This window comes from Mesoplodon mirus (genome assembly GCF_964341445.2).
Source record: "Mesoplodon mirus genome assembly, chromosome: 3".
NCBI lineage: Eukaryota > Metazoa > Chordata > Mammalia > Artiodactyla > Ziphiidae > Mesoplodon > Mesoplodon mirus.
Window position 1 is genome coordinate 112796407 of NC_138978.1, and position 18256 is coordinate 112814662.

The following is an 18256-nucleotide window of genomic DNA, read 5'->3' on the forward strand; positions in this document are numbered from 1 at the left end:
AACCAAGCAAGGACGGTAACTAGGATTGGGCTGGCCAGGCCCGTGAAATTCATGAAGAGGACTGACAGCGGGTCCTGCTGCCGCCGCCGCTGCGACTGCGGCTGCTGCTGCCGCGCGTCCAGCCGGGCGCGCCACGCGCCCTACTGGTCCAGGGACGCGGCGCGAACCCCACAGTCCTCACGGCAGTCTCCTGGCCGGGAACGACGGCATCCCGAGCCGTCCGGGAGCTGGGCTGCAGCGGCCGAGGAGGAAGAGGCAGCCGCGGCAGCCGCACCCTGGATGAGGTGAGAGCGGCGCGGGAGCCCCGGAGGCTGCAGACCGCACCGGGAGTGGCGGCGCCCTTTGCGCTGTTTAGGAGAACCGCTTTCGGGAATGGGACCCATGGGCTGCAGCCCCGAGCGCTTGGGAGGGGTTGGCACAGGGTGACATTAGCTTGGAGCAAGTTGGAGGGCACGGCTGGGGACAGGGGGGTGATGGGGCTGGTGGCGGGGACGGGTCGGCGAGAGACAGTAGGGAGTTGCCTAGAAATACAGGTGTGGCGCTGGATTGTACCGGACTAAAGCTTAGGAAACCCAGTCTCTACCCCAAGGTCTTTGCTTAACGTGTAGTCAACGGCTTTGTTGGTAGAGGTGAGATGGAAGGCCATGCCAGTTGGGTCGAGTCAAAGGAGAGATGAACACATGATTCAGAAGGCCATGCCAGGTTGGAAGCGCTAAGAATGGTAAAGAAGATAAAGGACCAGGAAATGTGTGTGGGTGTACAGTTGAAAGAGTACCCACTAACTTATCGTATCCTTTTTTTCCCTCCCAATCTTAGATACAGACAGCAGGGTGGGGGTTGGTTCTTTCCTAGGCTACCTCTCTTCTCCTGCAGAGCTGGAGCCTTGCCTGTTGGCTGGATGACGCCCAGCAGGATGAGCCCCACCTAAACCCAGTCACTTCCGTTGCTCTGGCTTGAAAGACCAGACAAATTAGGCCCAAATTTTCTTCATGTAGCAGCAGCAGAATGAAAGTCTGCCATACATACTATTTCTTTGGAGAAGAGACAGATTGTGCTGCTGACTTTTTGAAATAAACATTTCCTTGTCAGAGCATCTTTAGCTTATTGTTTTATGCGAAACTAGCACTCATAAATCAAACTACAAGGCAGTAGTGGTTTCAGTATCTAAGCTGCCATTAACTAACTGGGATCTGAAAAAAGTTTCTTCATTTCTCTAGGCCTGTTTCCTATGCATAAAATCAGGATTTGTGTCTTCTGAGTATTAATTACAGAACCAAATATTAATGGGATCTGTATTTTGTGTTCAAGACTATGTTTTATTTGTGAACGAGGAAACTTAATTTATTCACAGACAATTGTATTTATTCATCACACTGTCCACTGTTTGAGAAAACAGACTATTCAGTTAACAGTACTTAAAGGAATCACATTTCTATTAAGCAACTCATGATAAATTATTGCTTTTAAGAAGGAATGAAGCAAGAAGTATTCATTATTTGATTTTTTATAAAGTGGAAATTTAGCCCAAACATAATTACTTATTTTTTTTTTTTTTGCGTTACGCGGGCCTCTCACTGCCGTGGCCTCTCCCGTTGCGGAGCACAGGCTCCGGACGCGCAGGCTCAGCAGCCACGGCTCACGAGCCCAGCCACTCTGCGGCATGTGGGATCTTCCCGGACCGGGGCACGAACCCGTGTCTCCTGCATCGGCAGGCAGACTCTCAACCACTGCGCCACCAGGGAAGCCCCATAATTACTTTTTTAAACATATGTACCTATGGTGTGTTGAATATTTTTCACAGATTACTTTGGATTTTTTTTAAAGCCTGAAACAAAAAAAATTAATCTGAATATATATTTATAATTTAAAGTTTCTTAACTACTTTATATATACTGGGGTGAACTCTTTTCATCAAAAGAAGCATTACCATTGCAAAATTTTAAATGTGTCATGACTCCTTATCCTAAAGATGTGATTTTTCTTACTGTCTTCGGTAACAAAAAGTTTGTAGTGTTAGAATTAGTTCTCTAAATTGTGGTTTAATTGTTAAAATAGAAGGTATATGCTTTCATTATTTCCTTAATAGTTATTCATCTGACATGTCTCTACATTCATCTTAGTTGATGTGATGAGGCTTGAAATGTTTTTAAACATTTCAGGAATTCTCAAATGAAACAGTGTCAGAAACTTCACTGAGGTTGGTGTTACTCTGACCCTCATTTAAAAATCAGTTCTCTAGGAATGTGCAACGTACTTTTAAAAACATACCTGTCTTGGACTTCCCTGGTGGCGCAGTGGTTAAGAATCCCCCTGCCAATGCACGGGACTTGGGTTCAAGCCCTGCTCCGGGAAGATCCCACATGCCGCGGAGCAACTGAGCCCATGTGCCACAAATACTGAGCCTGCACTCTAGGGCCCGCGTGCTGCAACTACTGAAGCCCACCCACCTAGAGCCCATGCTCCGCAACAAACAGAAGCCATCGCAATGAGAAGCCCGTGCACCACAACAAAGAGTGGCCCCCACTTGCTGCAACTAGAGAAAGCCCACACGCAGCAACGAAGACCCAAAGCAGCCAAAAAAAAAAAAAAAAAAACCCAAACCAAGCAAACAAACAAAAAATTACTCCATATTAAACAAACTAACAAACAAAAAAACCAAACTGTCTTAGCTATAGTACTAGAGGTTTATGAGTATTAGAGGCTTGCACTTGGGAAGGAGTGTCTTTGGTATCCAATTTTCTAACTCCCAATCAACTAAAAATGGAATTAAGCAGCTCATTTTAATTTAGTGTTTTTTTTTTTTATTTTTTTAAATCAAGCAATGATGGTGGAGGCCAGTACAAAACTGGATGCAAAACTACCCTCAGGTAGTTGAGAATCTATAGTTCTAAACTCTGCTCACCTAACTACAGAATGGGAAAAGGGCTATAACAGTAAGATGGACTGTGGAAATAAAAAATAAATAAATACAAGACTACTATATAAACCTAGAATGGCAAATTACTAATTTATAATGAGGAGTCATCTTAGGGAACTAGACCCTCTTTTTTTTTATTTAAGTGAGGTCTCTTGGCATACTTGCCACATTTGGAAGCCAAATTATAATCAAAAGGTTGTTTGTGAAACTTGAATTTAGAATAAGGAGAAATAATCAGTGAATTCTAAATTTAAAAAAAAAAGTAATAGCTTCAAACAGAGTATCAAAGGATACAGATGGGTTCTTTCTTCCGTGGATGGTGAGTGGCATTAATGATCAACCTCTCTTCTCATGCGCACCTTCTTTTTTTCGCTGACATGTTATTTCTTCAGGTAGTGGTCTGTTTGGCTTGGGAATCTTTATGTCTGTTTCAAGTGTCTGCATATTTCTTCTCTGAACCAGTTTGTCTTCATTGTAAAATTTAAATTCCAAATGACAAGCTTACTTTCCTTAGGCAAAATTCATGGTGGGGGTATAGGGAAGTGGGGCTGGGGGACCTTGTTATAGCCCCTACATACTGGTAATATGAACCACGTGGTTAATGGTAACTGGATATGGCGCTAAGAGGCAGAGGATCAGAGAGGGCTTCACACACACAGGAGATGGACTTTTTCTGGCTTAACAAGATAACGAAGCCGGGGTTGGATGGGAAGTAAATTTTATTTTATTTTTATTTTTTTAACATCTTTATTGGAGTATAATTGCTTTACAATGGTGAGTTAGCTTCTACTGTATAACAAAGTGAATCAGCTATATATATACATACATCCCTATATCTCCTCCCTCTTGTGTCTCCCTCCCACCCTCCCTATCCCACCCCTCTAGGTGGTCACAAAACACCGAGCTGATCTCCCTGTGCTATGCGGCTGCTTCCCACTAGCTATCCATGCTACATTTGGTAGTGTATATATGTCCATGCCACTCTCTTAGGAAGTAAATTTTAGCAGAGGGATATAAGCAAAATGTATGGCCCTGGGAAAATGCCTTATTGATGTGAGACGCCTGCTGTGATAGAACTTTTCTATGAGGATTTAATTCAAACGTTTTCCTCTTTCAAGTATACAACTATTTAAAAAGAGGAATTAAGTGAGTTGCCAGATTATGGCAATGTGCCTCAATGGGCACTTTTGAAGCCTAGCAGATTGCACATTCTAGGTGGATAGCCTGGAACCAGCAGGCAACTATTGGAGGTTGGGGGTGGTGGGAAATCACGTCAAAGAAGGATCAGTATACTTCTAACATCAAACTTCAACCATTGTGTCTCTTTAGCCATCTCTCTTTTTGTTATTTTCTTTTTTTTTACTGCTTTATTGAGATGTAATTGACATACAGTAAACTGGGCAAATTTAAAAGGTACAGTTTGAAAAGTCTCAATATGTGTATCAATACATACCTGTGAAATCATCACATGTCCATCATCCTATATTCCTTCTGCCCTTTTATAATCCCTCCCTTCTGTCTTGTCTTGCCCCAGTAACACACAGGCAACCACTGGTCCTTTTGTCACTATATGATAGTTTGCTTTTTCTAGAATTTTATATAAATGGGATTATACAGCATGAACTCTTTGTTTTTGCCTGGCTTCTTTCACTCAGCTTAGTTATTTTAAGATTTATCCATACTGTTGTGGGTATCAATAGTTCATTTTCTTTCATTGCTGAGTAGTATTCCATTGTATGGATATACCACAATTAATTTATTCATTCACCAGCTGTTGGGTTGTTTCCAGTTTTATGGCTATTACAGATAAAGCTGCTGTGAATATTCGTGTACAAGTCTTTGTGTGTACATATGCTTTCATTTCTCTTGGGTGAATTTCTAGGAGCAGAACAGTAGGCATATGTTTAACTTCTTAGAAAATTGCCAAAATCTTTGTCAAAGGGATTTTACCTTTTACATTCCCAGTAGAGATGTATGAAGGTCCCTATTTCTCCACATCCTTGCTGACATTTGTTACTGTCTTTTTTTATGATAGCCATTCTAGTGAGTGTGAAATGGTATCTTATTATGATTTGGATTTGCAATTCCCATTGAATACTGATATTGAACATCTTTTCATGTGCTTTATTACCATCTGTATATTTTTGGTGAAGTGTTTTTTGAAAATTTTTGCCCATTTTTTGTGGAGTTGTTTGCTTTTTTATTGTTAAATCTGAGAGTTCTTTATTCTAAATACAAGTTTTTATTATATATGTACTTTGTAACTATTTTCTCCCAATCTATAGTTTGTCTTTTCATTTTGGTAACAGTATCTTTTGAAGGCCAGAAGTTTTTAAAATTTTGCTAAAGTAAGTCCAAACTATCAAATTTTTTTAAGGATTTTGCTTTTAATGTTACATTTAAGACACCATTACTTAACCCAAGGTCACAAAAATATTTTCCTATGTTTTCTTCTAGAAGTTTTATAGTTTCATGTTTTACATTTAGATCTATGATCCATTTTGAGTTAACTTTTGTATCTAGTACAAGGTATTGATCAAGGTTCTTTTTTTTTGCATGTAGTGTTGTTCCAACACTGTTTGTTGAGAAATCTATCCTTTCTCCATTTAATTGCCTTGGCACTTTTATTGAAATCAATTGACCATATATATGAGAGTCTATCTCTGAATTTTCTATTCTGTTCCATTGATCTATTTGTCTATCTTTAGACCAATATCATACTATCTTGATTACTATAGTGTTGTAAATCTTGAAATAATATAGTACAAATCCTCCAATTTCATTCTTCTTATTCAAAATTGTTTGGGCTATACTAGGTTCTTTGCATTTCCATATACATTTTAGAATCCACTGGTCAACACAGACAAAAGGTCTGCTGGGAATTTGAATGGGATTCTATTGAAGTCTATATATTAATTTAGAGAGAATTGATATTTTAACAATATTGAGCCTTCTGATCCATAAACATGGTATATCTCTTCATTTGTTTAGGTCAGTGGTTCTCAACTGGGGACAATTATGCCTCACAAAGGACATTTGACAGTATCTGGACACATTTTTGATTATCCTAACTCACAGCAAGGGTGATACTGGCATTTAGTAAATAGAAGTCAGGAATACTGTTTAATAATCTACAATACATAGAATAGTTCTAACAATGAAGAACTATCCAGCCCAAAACATCAATAGTGAGTGAGGTTGAGAAACCCTCATTTAGTTCTCCTTTACTTTTTCGCAACACTGTTTTATGGTTTTTAGCATATAGAATTTACATATCTTACGAGACACATGCTTAAATTCTTAATATCTTTAATTCTATTATAAATCATAATGTCTTTAAAATTTCAATTTCTGATTGTTCATTGCTAGTTACTACTGTTTTTTGTATACTCATCTTATATCCTGTAGCTTTGCTAAATTCACTATTTAGCTCTAGTAGATTTTTTGTAGATTTCAGAGAATTTTCTACATAATAATTATGTCATCCACACAAAGAGAGGAAGAGGGAGGGAAGAGACAGAGGGAGACAGAGAGACAGTTTTACTTCTTTCTTTCCAATCTCTATGTCTTTATTTATTTATTTAGCCTCATTGCACTAGCTAGCACCTCTAGTACAAAGTTGAATTGAAATAGCAAAAGCAAACATACTTTGCCTTGTTACTGATCTTAAGAGGAAGGCATTCATTCTTTTACCATTAAGTTTATACCTGTAGGTTTTTCATGGGTACTTTTCATCAGATTGAGGAAGTTCTCTTCCATTCATAATTTTCTGTGAGTTTTCATTAGGAATGGATGTTTGATTTTACCTCTGATGAGATGCCTATATCATTTTTCTTTTTTATTCTATTATGGCAAATTACATTGATTGACTTAAGATTATTAAAATCAACATTGACTTCCTGGAGTAAATCCCACTTAGTCATAATATACTATCCTTTCTATACCGTTGGATTAGAGCTGCTGAAATTTTGTTAAGAATTTTTGCCTCTGTGTTCAGGAGGGATATTGGTTTGTATTCTTCACTTGTAATGTCTTTGTCTGGATTTGGTATAAGGGTAATGTTTTCCTCATAAAATGAGTTGGGAAATGTTCCCTCTTCTTCAATTTTTGGGGGAGAGTTTGTGTAGAATTGGCACTATTTCTTCCTTAAATGTTTGATAGAATTCAAAGGAAAATTATTAGCATAATGTCTTCAAGGTTCATCCATGTTGTAGCATGTGTCAGCATTCTACTCTTTTTTAAAGGCTGAATAATATACCATTATATGTATGTATCACATTCTGTTTATCCATTCATTCACTGATGGACATTTGGGTTGTTGCTGCCTTTTGGCTATTGTGAATCTTCTATGAACACTGGTGTACAAATACCTGCTTTCAATTCTTTTGAGTATTTACCCAGAAGTGGAATTGCTGAATTATGTGTCAATTCTATGTGGAACTCCCATACTATTTCCTACAGTGACTGCACCATTTTACATAACCAATAGTGCACAAAGGTTCTGATTTCTTCACATCCTCACCAACACTTGTTATTTTCTGTTTTTTTGGGCTTTTTTGTTTTAGTAATAGCCATCTTAATAAGTGTGAGGTGGAATCTCATTGTGGGTTTAATTTTCATTTTCTGAATGATATTTTCTAAGGTCTCACATTTACTCACGTATTTCCCATTTCCAGTTTTCTTTATTAGTTTGCTTAGATCTAGATTTCAATCTTGTATCATTCCCCTTCTGCTTGAAAGAATTTCTTTAACATTTCTTATTTTTATTGTGCAGATAAACTGTTGGGGAATCCTTTCAGATTTTGTGTGTCTGACAAAGTGTTTTTTCCACCTTCATGTTTAAAAGATATTTTTGCTAGTTATCAGGACTGACTACATAATTTGTGGGGCCCAAAGCAAAATGAAAATGTAGAGCCCTCTGTTCAGAATTATTAAGGATTTCAAGCCATCAACAGCAGAATATTAGGGCAATTCCCTGGTGGTCCAGTAGTTAGGACTCAGCGCTTTTACTGCCAGGGCCTGGGTTCAATCCCTGGTTGGAGATCTAAGATCCAGAAAAAAACCAAAAAACAAAAAACAGCAGAATATTAAACCAAACACAGTCTTTTTGAGCATAGTACTGTGTGACAATACAAGTTGCACACGCAAGAAGACTACTCTGCTAGTTACAGAATTCTAGGTAACATTTTTTTTCAGTCCTTTAAAGATGTTGTTATGCTATCTTTTAACTTGCAATTTTTCTGATGAGTATTCTGCTCTCATTCTTATCTTTTTTTCCTCTGTACATAATGGAGGTTTTTTCCTCCTGAATGTTTTAAAATTGTTCTCCTTTATCACTGATCTTAAGCAATTTGATTACAATGTACCTTGGTGTAGTTATTTTCATGTTTCTTGTGCTTTGGCTTTGTGGAGCTTATAGTTTTCATTAAAATTGAACAACTTTCAGCCATTATTTCTTTGAAAATTTTTTGTCACTCCTTCTAACTTTTTTCCTTTGGGAACTCTAGTAACACATGTATTAGACCACTTGAATTTTCCCCACAGATCACTGATGCTTTGTTCTTTTTTTAAAGTCTTTTTTCTCTTTGTTTTATTTTGGATTATTTTTATTTGTATGTCTTCAAGTTCACTAATCTTTTCTTCTGCAGTGTCTAAATTGCTTTTAATCCCATGCAGTGTATTTTTCATCTCAGATACTATCTTTTTCATCTCTAGAAGTTTGATTTGTGTCTTTTAAAAAAATAACTTCCATATATTTTACTTAACTTGGTCAATCTTTATTCTACCTTCTTGAATATATGGAATGTTATAAAAATGGTTTTAATTCTAACATCCCTGTCAGTTCCTAGTATGTTTCTAGTGATTGGTGTGATTGATTTTTCTCTTCATTTTGAGTAGTGTTTTCCTGCTTCTTTGTATACCTGGTAATATTTGATCAGATGCCACATATTGAGCATTTTATTGTTGGATTCTAGATAATTTTTTATTTCTGTAATTATTCTTGAGCTTTATTCTGGGACATAGTTAAGTTGCTTCGAAATAGTTTGACCCTTTTGGGTCTTGTTTTTAAGGTTTGTTAGGTGGAACTAAAGAAACATTTCATAACTTTCCCCTTTACTGGGCTGATACTTCTTTGAGTACTCTACCCAATATCCCATGAATTATGAAAAATTTTTCTACTTCTGTTGCTGGAATAACAAACTCTTCTCATCCTGTATGAACCAAGAAGATTGTCCCTCTGATTTTCTTATGTGGTTCTTACCCCAGCCTTAGTTTCCTCATACAAACATGCTGATCAGTACACAGCTGAATGCTCAAGGGGGTTGCTTTGCAGATCTCTGGAATTTTCTCTCTTTTTTGGTACTCTGCTCTATGAACTCTTGCTACCTTGGCCTTCCCAAGTTCCTAGCTTTATCTCAACCTAGGGAGATAACTAGGCTCTGCCTTGGCTCCCTCTCTTACCACTACCAACTATAAACTCTCTCCAAGAAGTAAACTAGGGCAATTGTGTGCCTCACTTTGTTTCTCTTTTCTCTGGGATCACTGTCTGTGTTGCCTAATATCCAGTGTCTGAAAATCTTTCTTTCATATATTTTGTCCAGGTTTTTAGTTATTCCTATCAGCGGTGAGTGGTAATAAATATGGACCCTGTGACTTCATGCTGTTTGGAAGTAAATGTGGCTTTCTAGTTATCTTTTAAATTGCATTTTTAAACCCTGGCTATACATTTGAATTACTTAGGGAGGTTTTAAAAAACTTATGTACAGGCTCCACTCCAGAACAATTAAATCATTCTCTTTCAGATTGAGGCCCTAGCCTCATGTACAAAAGCATGTATAGCAAGTTTAGAGAACCACTGAATTAAAGAACTGTTGCATTCATAAACAGTTCTGAGAGAATTTTGTGTTCTGTGTTCTGTTCTTTTGTGTTCTGTCACTCCAACTAAGACACAAAGGTGGTTAGGTTTTTGTTTTTGATAAGTAGTGTGGAGCTATAGAAGGTTTTAAAGCAGGGTAATGATGTACTTAGATCTTTGTTTTAGAACCATAAGTGTGCCAACTGTGTGGGAGATGGAGTGAAGTGGGTTGAGTGAAAAGAAGGGATAACTAAGAAGCTGTTACAGGTGGTTTGGGGTCTGAGGTTATGAGGTCCTGAACTTAGGCAGTTGTAGTAGGAATGGTGAAGAAAGGATAGATTTGAGAATTTCTTTTTTAAAAATTTTAATTAATTAATTAAATTTTCATTTTTGGTTGCATTGGGTCTTCGTTGCTGTGCACGGGCTTTCTCTAGTTTCAGTGAGTGGAGGCTAGTCTTCATTGTGATGCTCAGGCTTCTTATTATGGTGGCTTCTGTTGTTGTAGAGCACAGGCTCTAGGCACATGGGCTTCAGTAGTTGTGGCATGCAGGCTCAGTAGTTGTGGCACAATCAGTAATTGCAACATGCAGGCTCTAGGGCATGTGGGCTTCAGTAGTTGTGGCTCGTGGGCTCTAGAGTGGAGGCTCAGTAGTTGTGGCCCACGGGCTCTAGAGTGGAGGCTCAGTAGTTGTGGCCCACGGGCTTAGTTGCTCCATGGCATGTAGGATCTTCCAGGACCAGGGCTCGAACCCATGTCCCCTGAATTGGAAGGCAGATTCTTAACCACTGCTTCACCAGGGAAGCCCCTAGATTTGAGAATTTCTGAGGTAGAATTGATGGCACTTGTTGATCAATGAAGTATGGGAAATGAAGAAGAGGGAGGAAACAAGAATTACTCTTAAATTTCTAGGTCAACTATGGAATGATTACTAGTGTCATCTACTGAGAGATAATATGGTAGGAGAAGTAGATATCAGGGAAATGAATTACTATCATGTGGGACATCCAGAAGGAGGTGTCTTGCAGAACTGTATCCTGACCACTAAATCTTTCTGGGGCATAAAAGAGAGAAAACATTTAAGTGAATATCTTTTGAGTGTGTTGTATGGTTTTGAACAGATGTTCAAAAGATGTATCATTCTGCTTTTATTTGATTTAGGTTAATATTAAAATCTGTTTGCATTTCTTAGGCATACATCAGTCTACATTAAAGTAAAGTAGGTGTCTTCTAGATGATAAGATATCACGTCAGGGATTAGTGCAGACATTTGTTTCTCTTTCTGTTTCTTTTTTTTTTTTGGCTTTTTTTTTGGAGGGGGGAGCATTTACTCATTCCTCCTTTCTCTGGGCAATAACTCTACATCTCCTTTGGAGAATAACCCTTTTTTTTTTGCCATTGCTTTACTAAAGTCTTATGCGATGGTCTATTAAAGTACCCTGCCCTCTTCTAGATAGATGAAGGTAATGAGACCCACGCTAGTATAACCTGACTCTCTGCATGGACCTCGCATCTTCATGGAGCAACACAAGAGTAGAAAAAATGGTTGGGACCAATTGGTTTCTTCTTGCTACCTGGGTTCTTATTGCTTCCCCTGCTTCTGGCCCTTCTGAGCCCTTTTTTTTTTTTTTTGAGTTTTCAACTGTTCTGTTGATTCTGTGGGTCTCCCCTTCCAGTATCCTCTTTTTAGAAACTAAATTTAGCCAAATTTAGTTCTGGTGAGGAGATAGACAGTAAACAAGTAAATAAATATACAAATAAAATGATTTCTAATAGTAATAAGGCTTACAAGGAAAATAAAGTAGAGTTATTGGTTAGAAAGGAACGGAGGCAGATGATGGGAGAGCCTCAATTGTAAAACCCTTACGGTAGGAATAAGCTTGGTATGTTTGAGCAACACAAAGAAGACCAAGGCAGCTGGAACATGCTAAACAAAAGGAGAATGGCAAGAGATAAGGGGGATGAGGTGGGCTGGGCTAGGTCACCTGAGACCTTGTAGGCCATAGTAAAAAGTTGATTTTATTCTAAGGACATTGGGAAACCAAGGAAGAGTTTGAAGCAGGAGCATGATATGATCTGGAAAATGTTTTAAAATATCACCCTGCTATTGTAAAACAGACTTTAGGAGTGAAAGAGTGCTTCTAATAGCGGACGCAGGGAGGCTGCTTTGAAGACTATTCCAGTAAGTAGTACAGATGTAAGAAAATGGTGATTTAACTCTTGGTGCCAGCAGTGGGGCTGGTAAGAAGTGAACAGATTCAGAATGAGTTGGAGGTAGAGCCAACAGGGTTCATTGGTGTATTGGATGAGGAGAATGAAGTTTAAAAAGGAGGTATCACAGGCCTCTTAAAAAAGAGTAATTTAACTCTAAAATTGCTCTAAAAATTAAGTCTATAAACAGAAAATAATTTTAATGGCAGTTTAAACAGAAAATAATTTTAATGTCAGTTTAAAAAGAAAGAGAATAATTTTTCCTCACAGTCTCAGGAATTAGTTCAGGTAAGGGCACTGACTCAAGTTAGTCCAGACAGGATTCTACAGGAACCTTCTGAAAGTGGCAACCTTTCTTCTAATGGATGTGAACCTGAAGAAGAATGTAAGCCTGGGCCTGATGGCAGATAACTTGCTACCTTGCAGACACTGAAAATAAAACCAGCACAGAAAATAATTGACAGAAGGAGAGAGAAAACTCCATTTTTGGAGTCTCTGTATTAAGCCATATTTGAAACCTCTGGTTGAGGTTTTTGCTTAACCTTAGTTGAAGTTTTATCCCCACTCAGTATGGGAGTGGTGGTGTTTAGGTGAAGGGACAAAAGGATGACAGTCACTCCCATAGAGAAGACCCTGGATAATGTAAAAAATACCTTCACAGAGGGTTGTGTATGTTGACCAGATGGTGCTAGTGTTTATGGTGGGAAGGTGTAGCAGGCAGGGAGATGTTTGCCTCAGGACACTGCAACCTCTTCTTCAAGTTACTTGTTCTCTCAGTCTTGTTTGCCAGAACATGCTCATAAGTATAGGGGATTTGTACTAGATCTCACAGGAGTTCCAAACAGAGTTCGTGATGTAGATTTTTGATCACTGACATCCATGGCAGCAACATTATCATTGTTATTATTATTACATGTATAATTTACATTATTAATAATATTTATTGAGTACTGGCTACATGCCAGCATTATACATATCTTAAGCAATGTATAAGCATAAGCTCATTTAATCCTCACTACAATTCTGTGAGAAAGATGCTATTATTATCCCTGCTTTTTTAGAAAGCTTAAATGATTTGACAAGATCACACAGTTATGAAGTGGTAGAGGTGGTACTCAATTGGCAGGTGCTAAATTTTTGTCTCATGTGCATTAGAGTCATTATTTTTCTTCATCTTGTATGCTTTAAATTCTTTTTTCTTTTAATGGCCCTAGATCTGCTTTTCCTTAAAAAACAAATCAAAACAAACAAAAGCAACAAAAGGCCTTTGATGGAACTTAGATGAAAAATGATTTAGTCTCCAAATTAGCATAACAAGCGTGAAATGTCATCTGTTTTAAACTAATAAACTGCATTACTAAAATCTGACCTTGTGAGGATTTGCTTTCAATTCATATGGCAAAATGCCTGAAGGTCAACACAGAGAAATGAATGACCTGTTTAAAACAAAAGGAGGTGTACCTAGACATGAGTGAGAGTCTATCAAAAAAGCATCAGATAGCTCCATATTCAGGTTAATAAAATTGGGTGAATTGCACATTTCAAAAGAGGATCTGGGACACTGTGCAAATAAAAAAGACTTAAAGCAAACTGGGCTCCCTGCCCAGAACAGTGGGCACATGTGGGGGGCTTTTCTCCACTGTGTGTGTGCTCTTGCACACCCACATTTAACCATACAACACTTGCCCAGGGAAAATGGAACCAATAATAGAATTGTCAACATGAACAAGTGATCTTAGTATACAAACAGAAACAATACCATATTTTGGCATCCTTTTAGTCTCCATAATATTCCAATCTATAACATCTTTTTGCCTCATTGCTATATAAATCTTGACTTTGGAATCTCCAACTAAATATTGAAACTAAAATGTACAGCTTTATTGTTGGTTCAATAAGAAGGCATTTCATGGATTTCACATATCTTCTAAAAGAAAAAAAAATGTTCTTGGTAGTAATTAAAAGCACATCTGGAAAGAGAATGCTTAGGCAGTATATTCTACAGAATGGTCCTACAAAAGTATTACTTATCATTCCCTTCATTTTCACCATAAATCTACTTTCCAGTTGTGCAGCCTTAAATAAATGCTCTGAATTCCTTGTCCTTCTTTACTGTAAAGAGAATAGCTTCTTTGTGAGTGGGAGGGCTGGATCTCTAACTCTACAGCATGACCTTGGATTGACGGAAGGTTCAGGAATCTGTGTATCAGTTATCTATTGCTGCATAGAAAATTACCCCAAAACTTAGGGACTGTGATGGTTAATTTTATGTGTCAACTTGACTGGATCACAAGGCGCCCAGATGTCTGGCTAAACATTATTTCTAAGTGAATCTGTGAGGGTGTTTCCAGATGTAATTAGCATTTGAAATTAGTAGACTGAGTAAAGCAGATTGCCCTCCCCAATGTGGGTAGGCATCATCCAATCCACTGAGGACCTAAATAGAACAAAAAGATGGAGGAAGGGAGAATTTGTTCTCTCTCTCTGCCTAACTACTGAGCTGGGATATTAGTCTTTTGACCTCGGACTAGGACTTATACAGTGGACCCTCTAGATCTTAGAACAACACCATTGAATTTCTGGGGTTTCCAGCTTCCAAAAGCAGATCATAGGATTTCTTAACCTCCATAATAACATGAGCCAATCACTTATAATAAATCTCTTTCCAATACCAAGAGTGTGATTACCAAGGATTATTGGGGGCCCTCTTAGAGACTGGCTACCACAGTCTGCATCCGTTACCTGAACTCCTGGAAATTAGAGGAACAACAGTATTTATTCCTTCCCTTACTTCCCTCTAGAATGAGACTATTACAAATCAAGCACAAAAATCAAGGAGGAGTATAACCAGAGCTGAGGCTAAAGATTATGCCAAGCTATGTATGTCCCGTTAAAGATTTTTGACCGTATCTTCAGAACAATAAAAACCTCAGACCCTGCTAGCTCAGTCAGCTCTCCAAGCATCCCTGGAAGGTATTGCTGGCAGTGACTGGCTCTGGCTGTCTTCTTGGATGCCTTATGGTTGAGGGAATTGATTTCTGAGTAGACAGTGTAACTTGTTTGCAGCAAAAGAGGGGGACTGGTTGGGGAGCTCTGCCTTAGATAACCTATTGGGAGACCACGCTGTACATGTAGTTTAGTTTCTCATATAAATTAGCAAAGCTGCTTTCAGACTGGTCAGGGCTTGGGAGAGCCAGAAACTGGGGGAATATATGCAGTTTAAATAACTGTTAATAGTGATATTAATGTTATTAATAAAAATAATAACTTGATTTTTAAATCATTAACTTTAACAATCATTTTTCATTGTTGCATCATTTCACTCTTGAAGTAATAACTAAAATTTTATGTTTGAAGGATAACCAGAATTTCAACATGTAAATCATATAAGGAGATTTTCACTCCAAATAATATCTTGAATATTTACTTGTATCTGAGAGTGATTGTTCAGATATTAACAAAAATCTAGATGGCATACTTTATTTGTACTACTGGCATGTTATGCTGATTAGCTATTATGGGAACCCACATGAGCACAAGTTCAGAGATGTAAGAAACAATATGAAGTTAGCATTCAGTTGTTGGGTTTGCCAAAGCCAAAGCCAAATAGCAGATTTTGGCTCAATGGCAATGCCAAATTTTGATATATCTCTAAATTTCATACCCTCTTTTTACTCTTCTAGTTTGACACAGGGGCTAGTTTTTCTCAGCCTTCAACTTCAGCTCTGAAGTGGCTGCAGCTGTTTTCTCTTTTCCTTGCTTCAGTGAAACCTTAAAAGACTTTCACCTCCCTCCTTTTCAGCTGGCCCTCAAGACTTCCCTTCCCTTTACCCCATCCTCTCAGGACAGTTCCCTACTCACTCTGTGGATGTCAAGGAGCACCAGAAGCAAGGCCCAATCCCTAAAAATAAAGCTATTGGAAACTGAGCTAAAAAGTCAGGCCCTGCCTTCCATAAAAGAAAACTGGAAGCAGAGTCTGGCCCTTGGTGAAGGAGCTGTCAAGAACCTGGCAAATGGTTCAGCTCTCCAGGCTAATGTTCAGAGCTAGGACTCTAACATCCTGCCCAAAGAGTAGGTTTTTTTTAAAAAAAATTGTACAAGGGAACCAAGACTAGCAAGACAGGCTGTCCTTGTGAAGCTGATGTAGGTAGAGAAGCAGAAGGAAGGCCTCCGTGCCTCACCACTAGGAGCCAGACAAGCCACATGAAGGAACATGCAAATGCCTGGTGCCTACAGAAGGCCTGGCAGGTAACATAGATGTCGAAGCAAGTCAGGTGTAGGATCATACGTAGGGGAAGTGTTGGTGACTGTGATTACCTGGATCTTTCATGTCCCAGCTAATGGCCAAACAAGATACATTGTAAGGCTGAGTCCGTAAGATAGGTTCTGCCAGCAGGGGCACCTGTAGGTGGTTTGCACTGTCACACCATCAGCTCTGGTACTCATGGGTGAGCAGCTCTTGCCAAAGGAGAGGCTCCAGTTTGATGAAGTTTCCTAAGCAGCTGGTATTCATTAGAGCCTTTATGGAGGAGGTAGCATGGCTACTTTGATTTCCAAAGCCAACTGCAGTTCATGTGACAGAAAGACTAAAGGTGAGGCAGATTTGGATTTTGAGTTGAGTGAGCAGGTACCTCAAACTGAGAGTAAGGGCTCAGGGTTTTCTTAAAAAGGATAGGTGCTTGAAAATTCCATTCTAGTTATATTAGCAGCAACTCATGAGGTAAACTGTTCTTTTTTCCCTCTTCCACCGTCTCCCCTTCTCATCTGTTCCATCATCTCCCTGATGCCCTATACAACCCAGAAACGTTCCCTTGAGCCTTAAAACTATTCGGGAAGGAGGTTGGAAGAGCTGGCCTTGGCTGATATAGTCACTTTTGCCCTTTGGTGTCTTAAAGATACCATGTGATATCTGGCAGTTCATTACACACAGAGAGCTGTTGCCAACAAGGTCAGCAGAACACAGCATTAGAGAATACCTGTTTGGCTCTTGTCACACCACCTGGGATGAACAACAGGGTGCCAACCAGAGAGAAGCAAGTAAGGCGCTCACTGCCAGGATTATGCACATGCAGATCCTGTCTTTATTTAAGATTTTGACATTTTGTTCATTATGGATTTTTTGCAATAATTTAAGTTTTTAAAATATTGCATTTGAATAATTCATTTGTCTTGGTTACCGAGCTTCTGACATCTTTTAAAATTTGTACCATAGGTGACTACCTCCCTCCCCTCACCTTAGGTCCAGCCTTGAACACCTTCATGGTTGAATCAAAAGCTTGAACCAGTTGTCAGCCCATCAGTACCAGGAAACTTCTGGCCTTGATTTTTCCCTCCCTCTATCTCCTGAGAATTTACCAAAGCCAACAAATAGAAGATGAAATAATTCTTTTCTTTATATCACAACCTTTGATTTAGAGTCAGCTAGTATTTCTATACCTATTGGTATATCACAGACCTAGCCTAAAAATGGGAAATACTTTTTGTCTAATTTAAAGATTATTTTAGTTGAAAAGAATCATAGTGGTTAAAGTTGGGTGTGTTTGTCCTTTTACTGAACTGATATGATCTAGAATGGGATTAACTCTTATAGCCACTCTACTCACGTGAACTTTGCAAGGATAAAGGACTGTTGGGGTATGCTCAGTTTTTGTCTAGGATTGCCAGATGTTTGATATTGAACTCCACAGCTCACTATTTTGGCTTCTTCTATGCTAAGATGAAAATGAAAACAAAAGTGCATATACAAATGAGGGATTTTTCTCATTAAAATGTTTTCTTGATTGTATGAGTCTTTCTGAGGCTGTATCTCAATATTTCTGAACCCTTGCCAGCTGGAAGAAAGGACAAACAGCTGTTCTAAACTGCCAAGAAATTTACTTCCAGTAGTGCCAAGTGTAGAAGAGGGAATTTGTCTCTGTTGTATATTTCGCCTTTGTCCTTGGAGTGCTTATTTTGATGAGCCCTCTTGGTTGTGCAGATTTAAGCCAAATAGCTACCAGGGAGAGCTCCTGATATTAATTAAGTAACAATGCAAATACGTCAATCAGATTCTGTTTAATAGTGACAAAAGCTGACCTAGGAGAGCTAGTATATTCTTTTACATAATCACAGTAATTTAATAATTTTAGTTATTCTTAGGATATACACACTGAAATATTTAGGGGTGAAGTGCCTGCATCTTTCATATGGTTCATCAGTAATTGTGTGTGAGGGAGAGAGAGAAAACAAATGTGGCAAAATGTTAACAATTGTGAATCAAGTGAAGGATTTGTAG

At 38.5% G+C, this 18256-nt stretch overlaps 1 protein-coding gene across 1 annotated transcript in view; it reads left to right on the forward strand.

Moving 5' to 3' along the window:
- Positions 1 to 51: 51 nt before the first annotated feature.
- The window catches only part of PDE4DIP (phosphodiesterase 4D interacting protein), a gene marked incomplete at both ends in the record, with an annotated part of 223864 nt that continues 205659 nt past the window's right edge, over positions 52 to 18256 (forward strand). Inside the window, one exon of the mRNA XM_082614136.1 lies at positions 52 to 284. Within this exon, the coding sequence (XP_082470262.1) occupies positions 52 to 284 (233 nt within the window). The remainder of the gene's footprint in view (positions 285 to 18256) is intronic.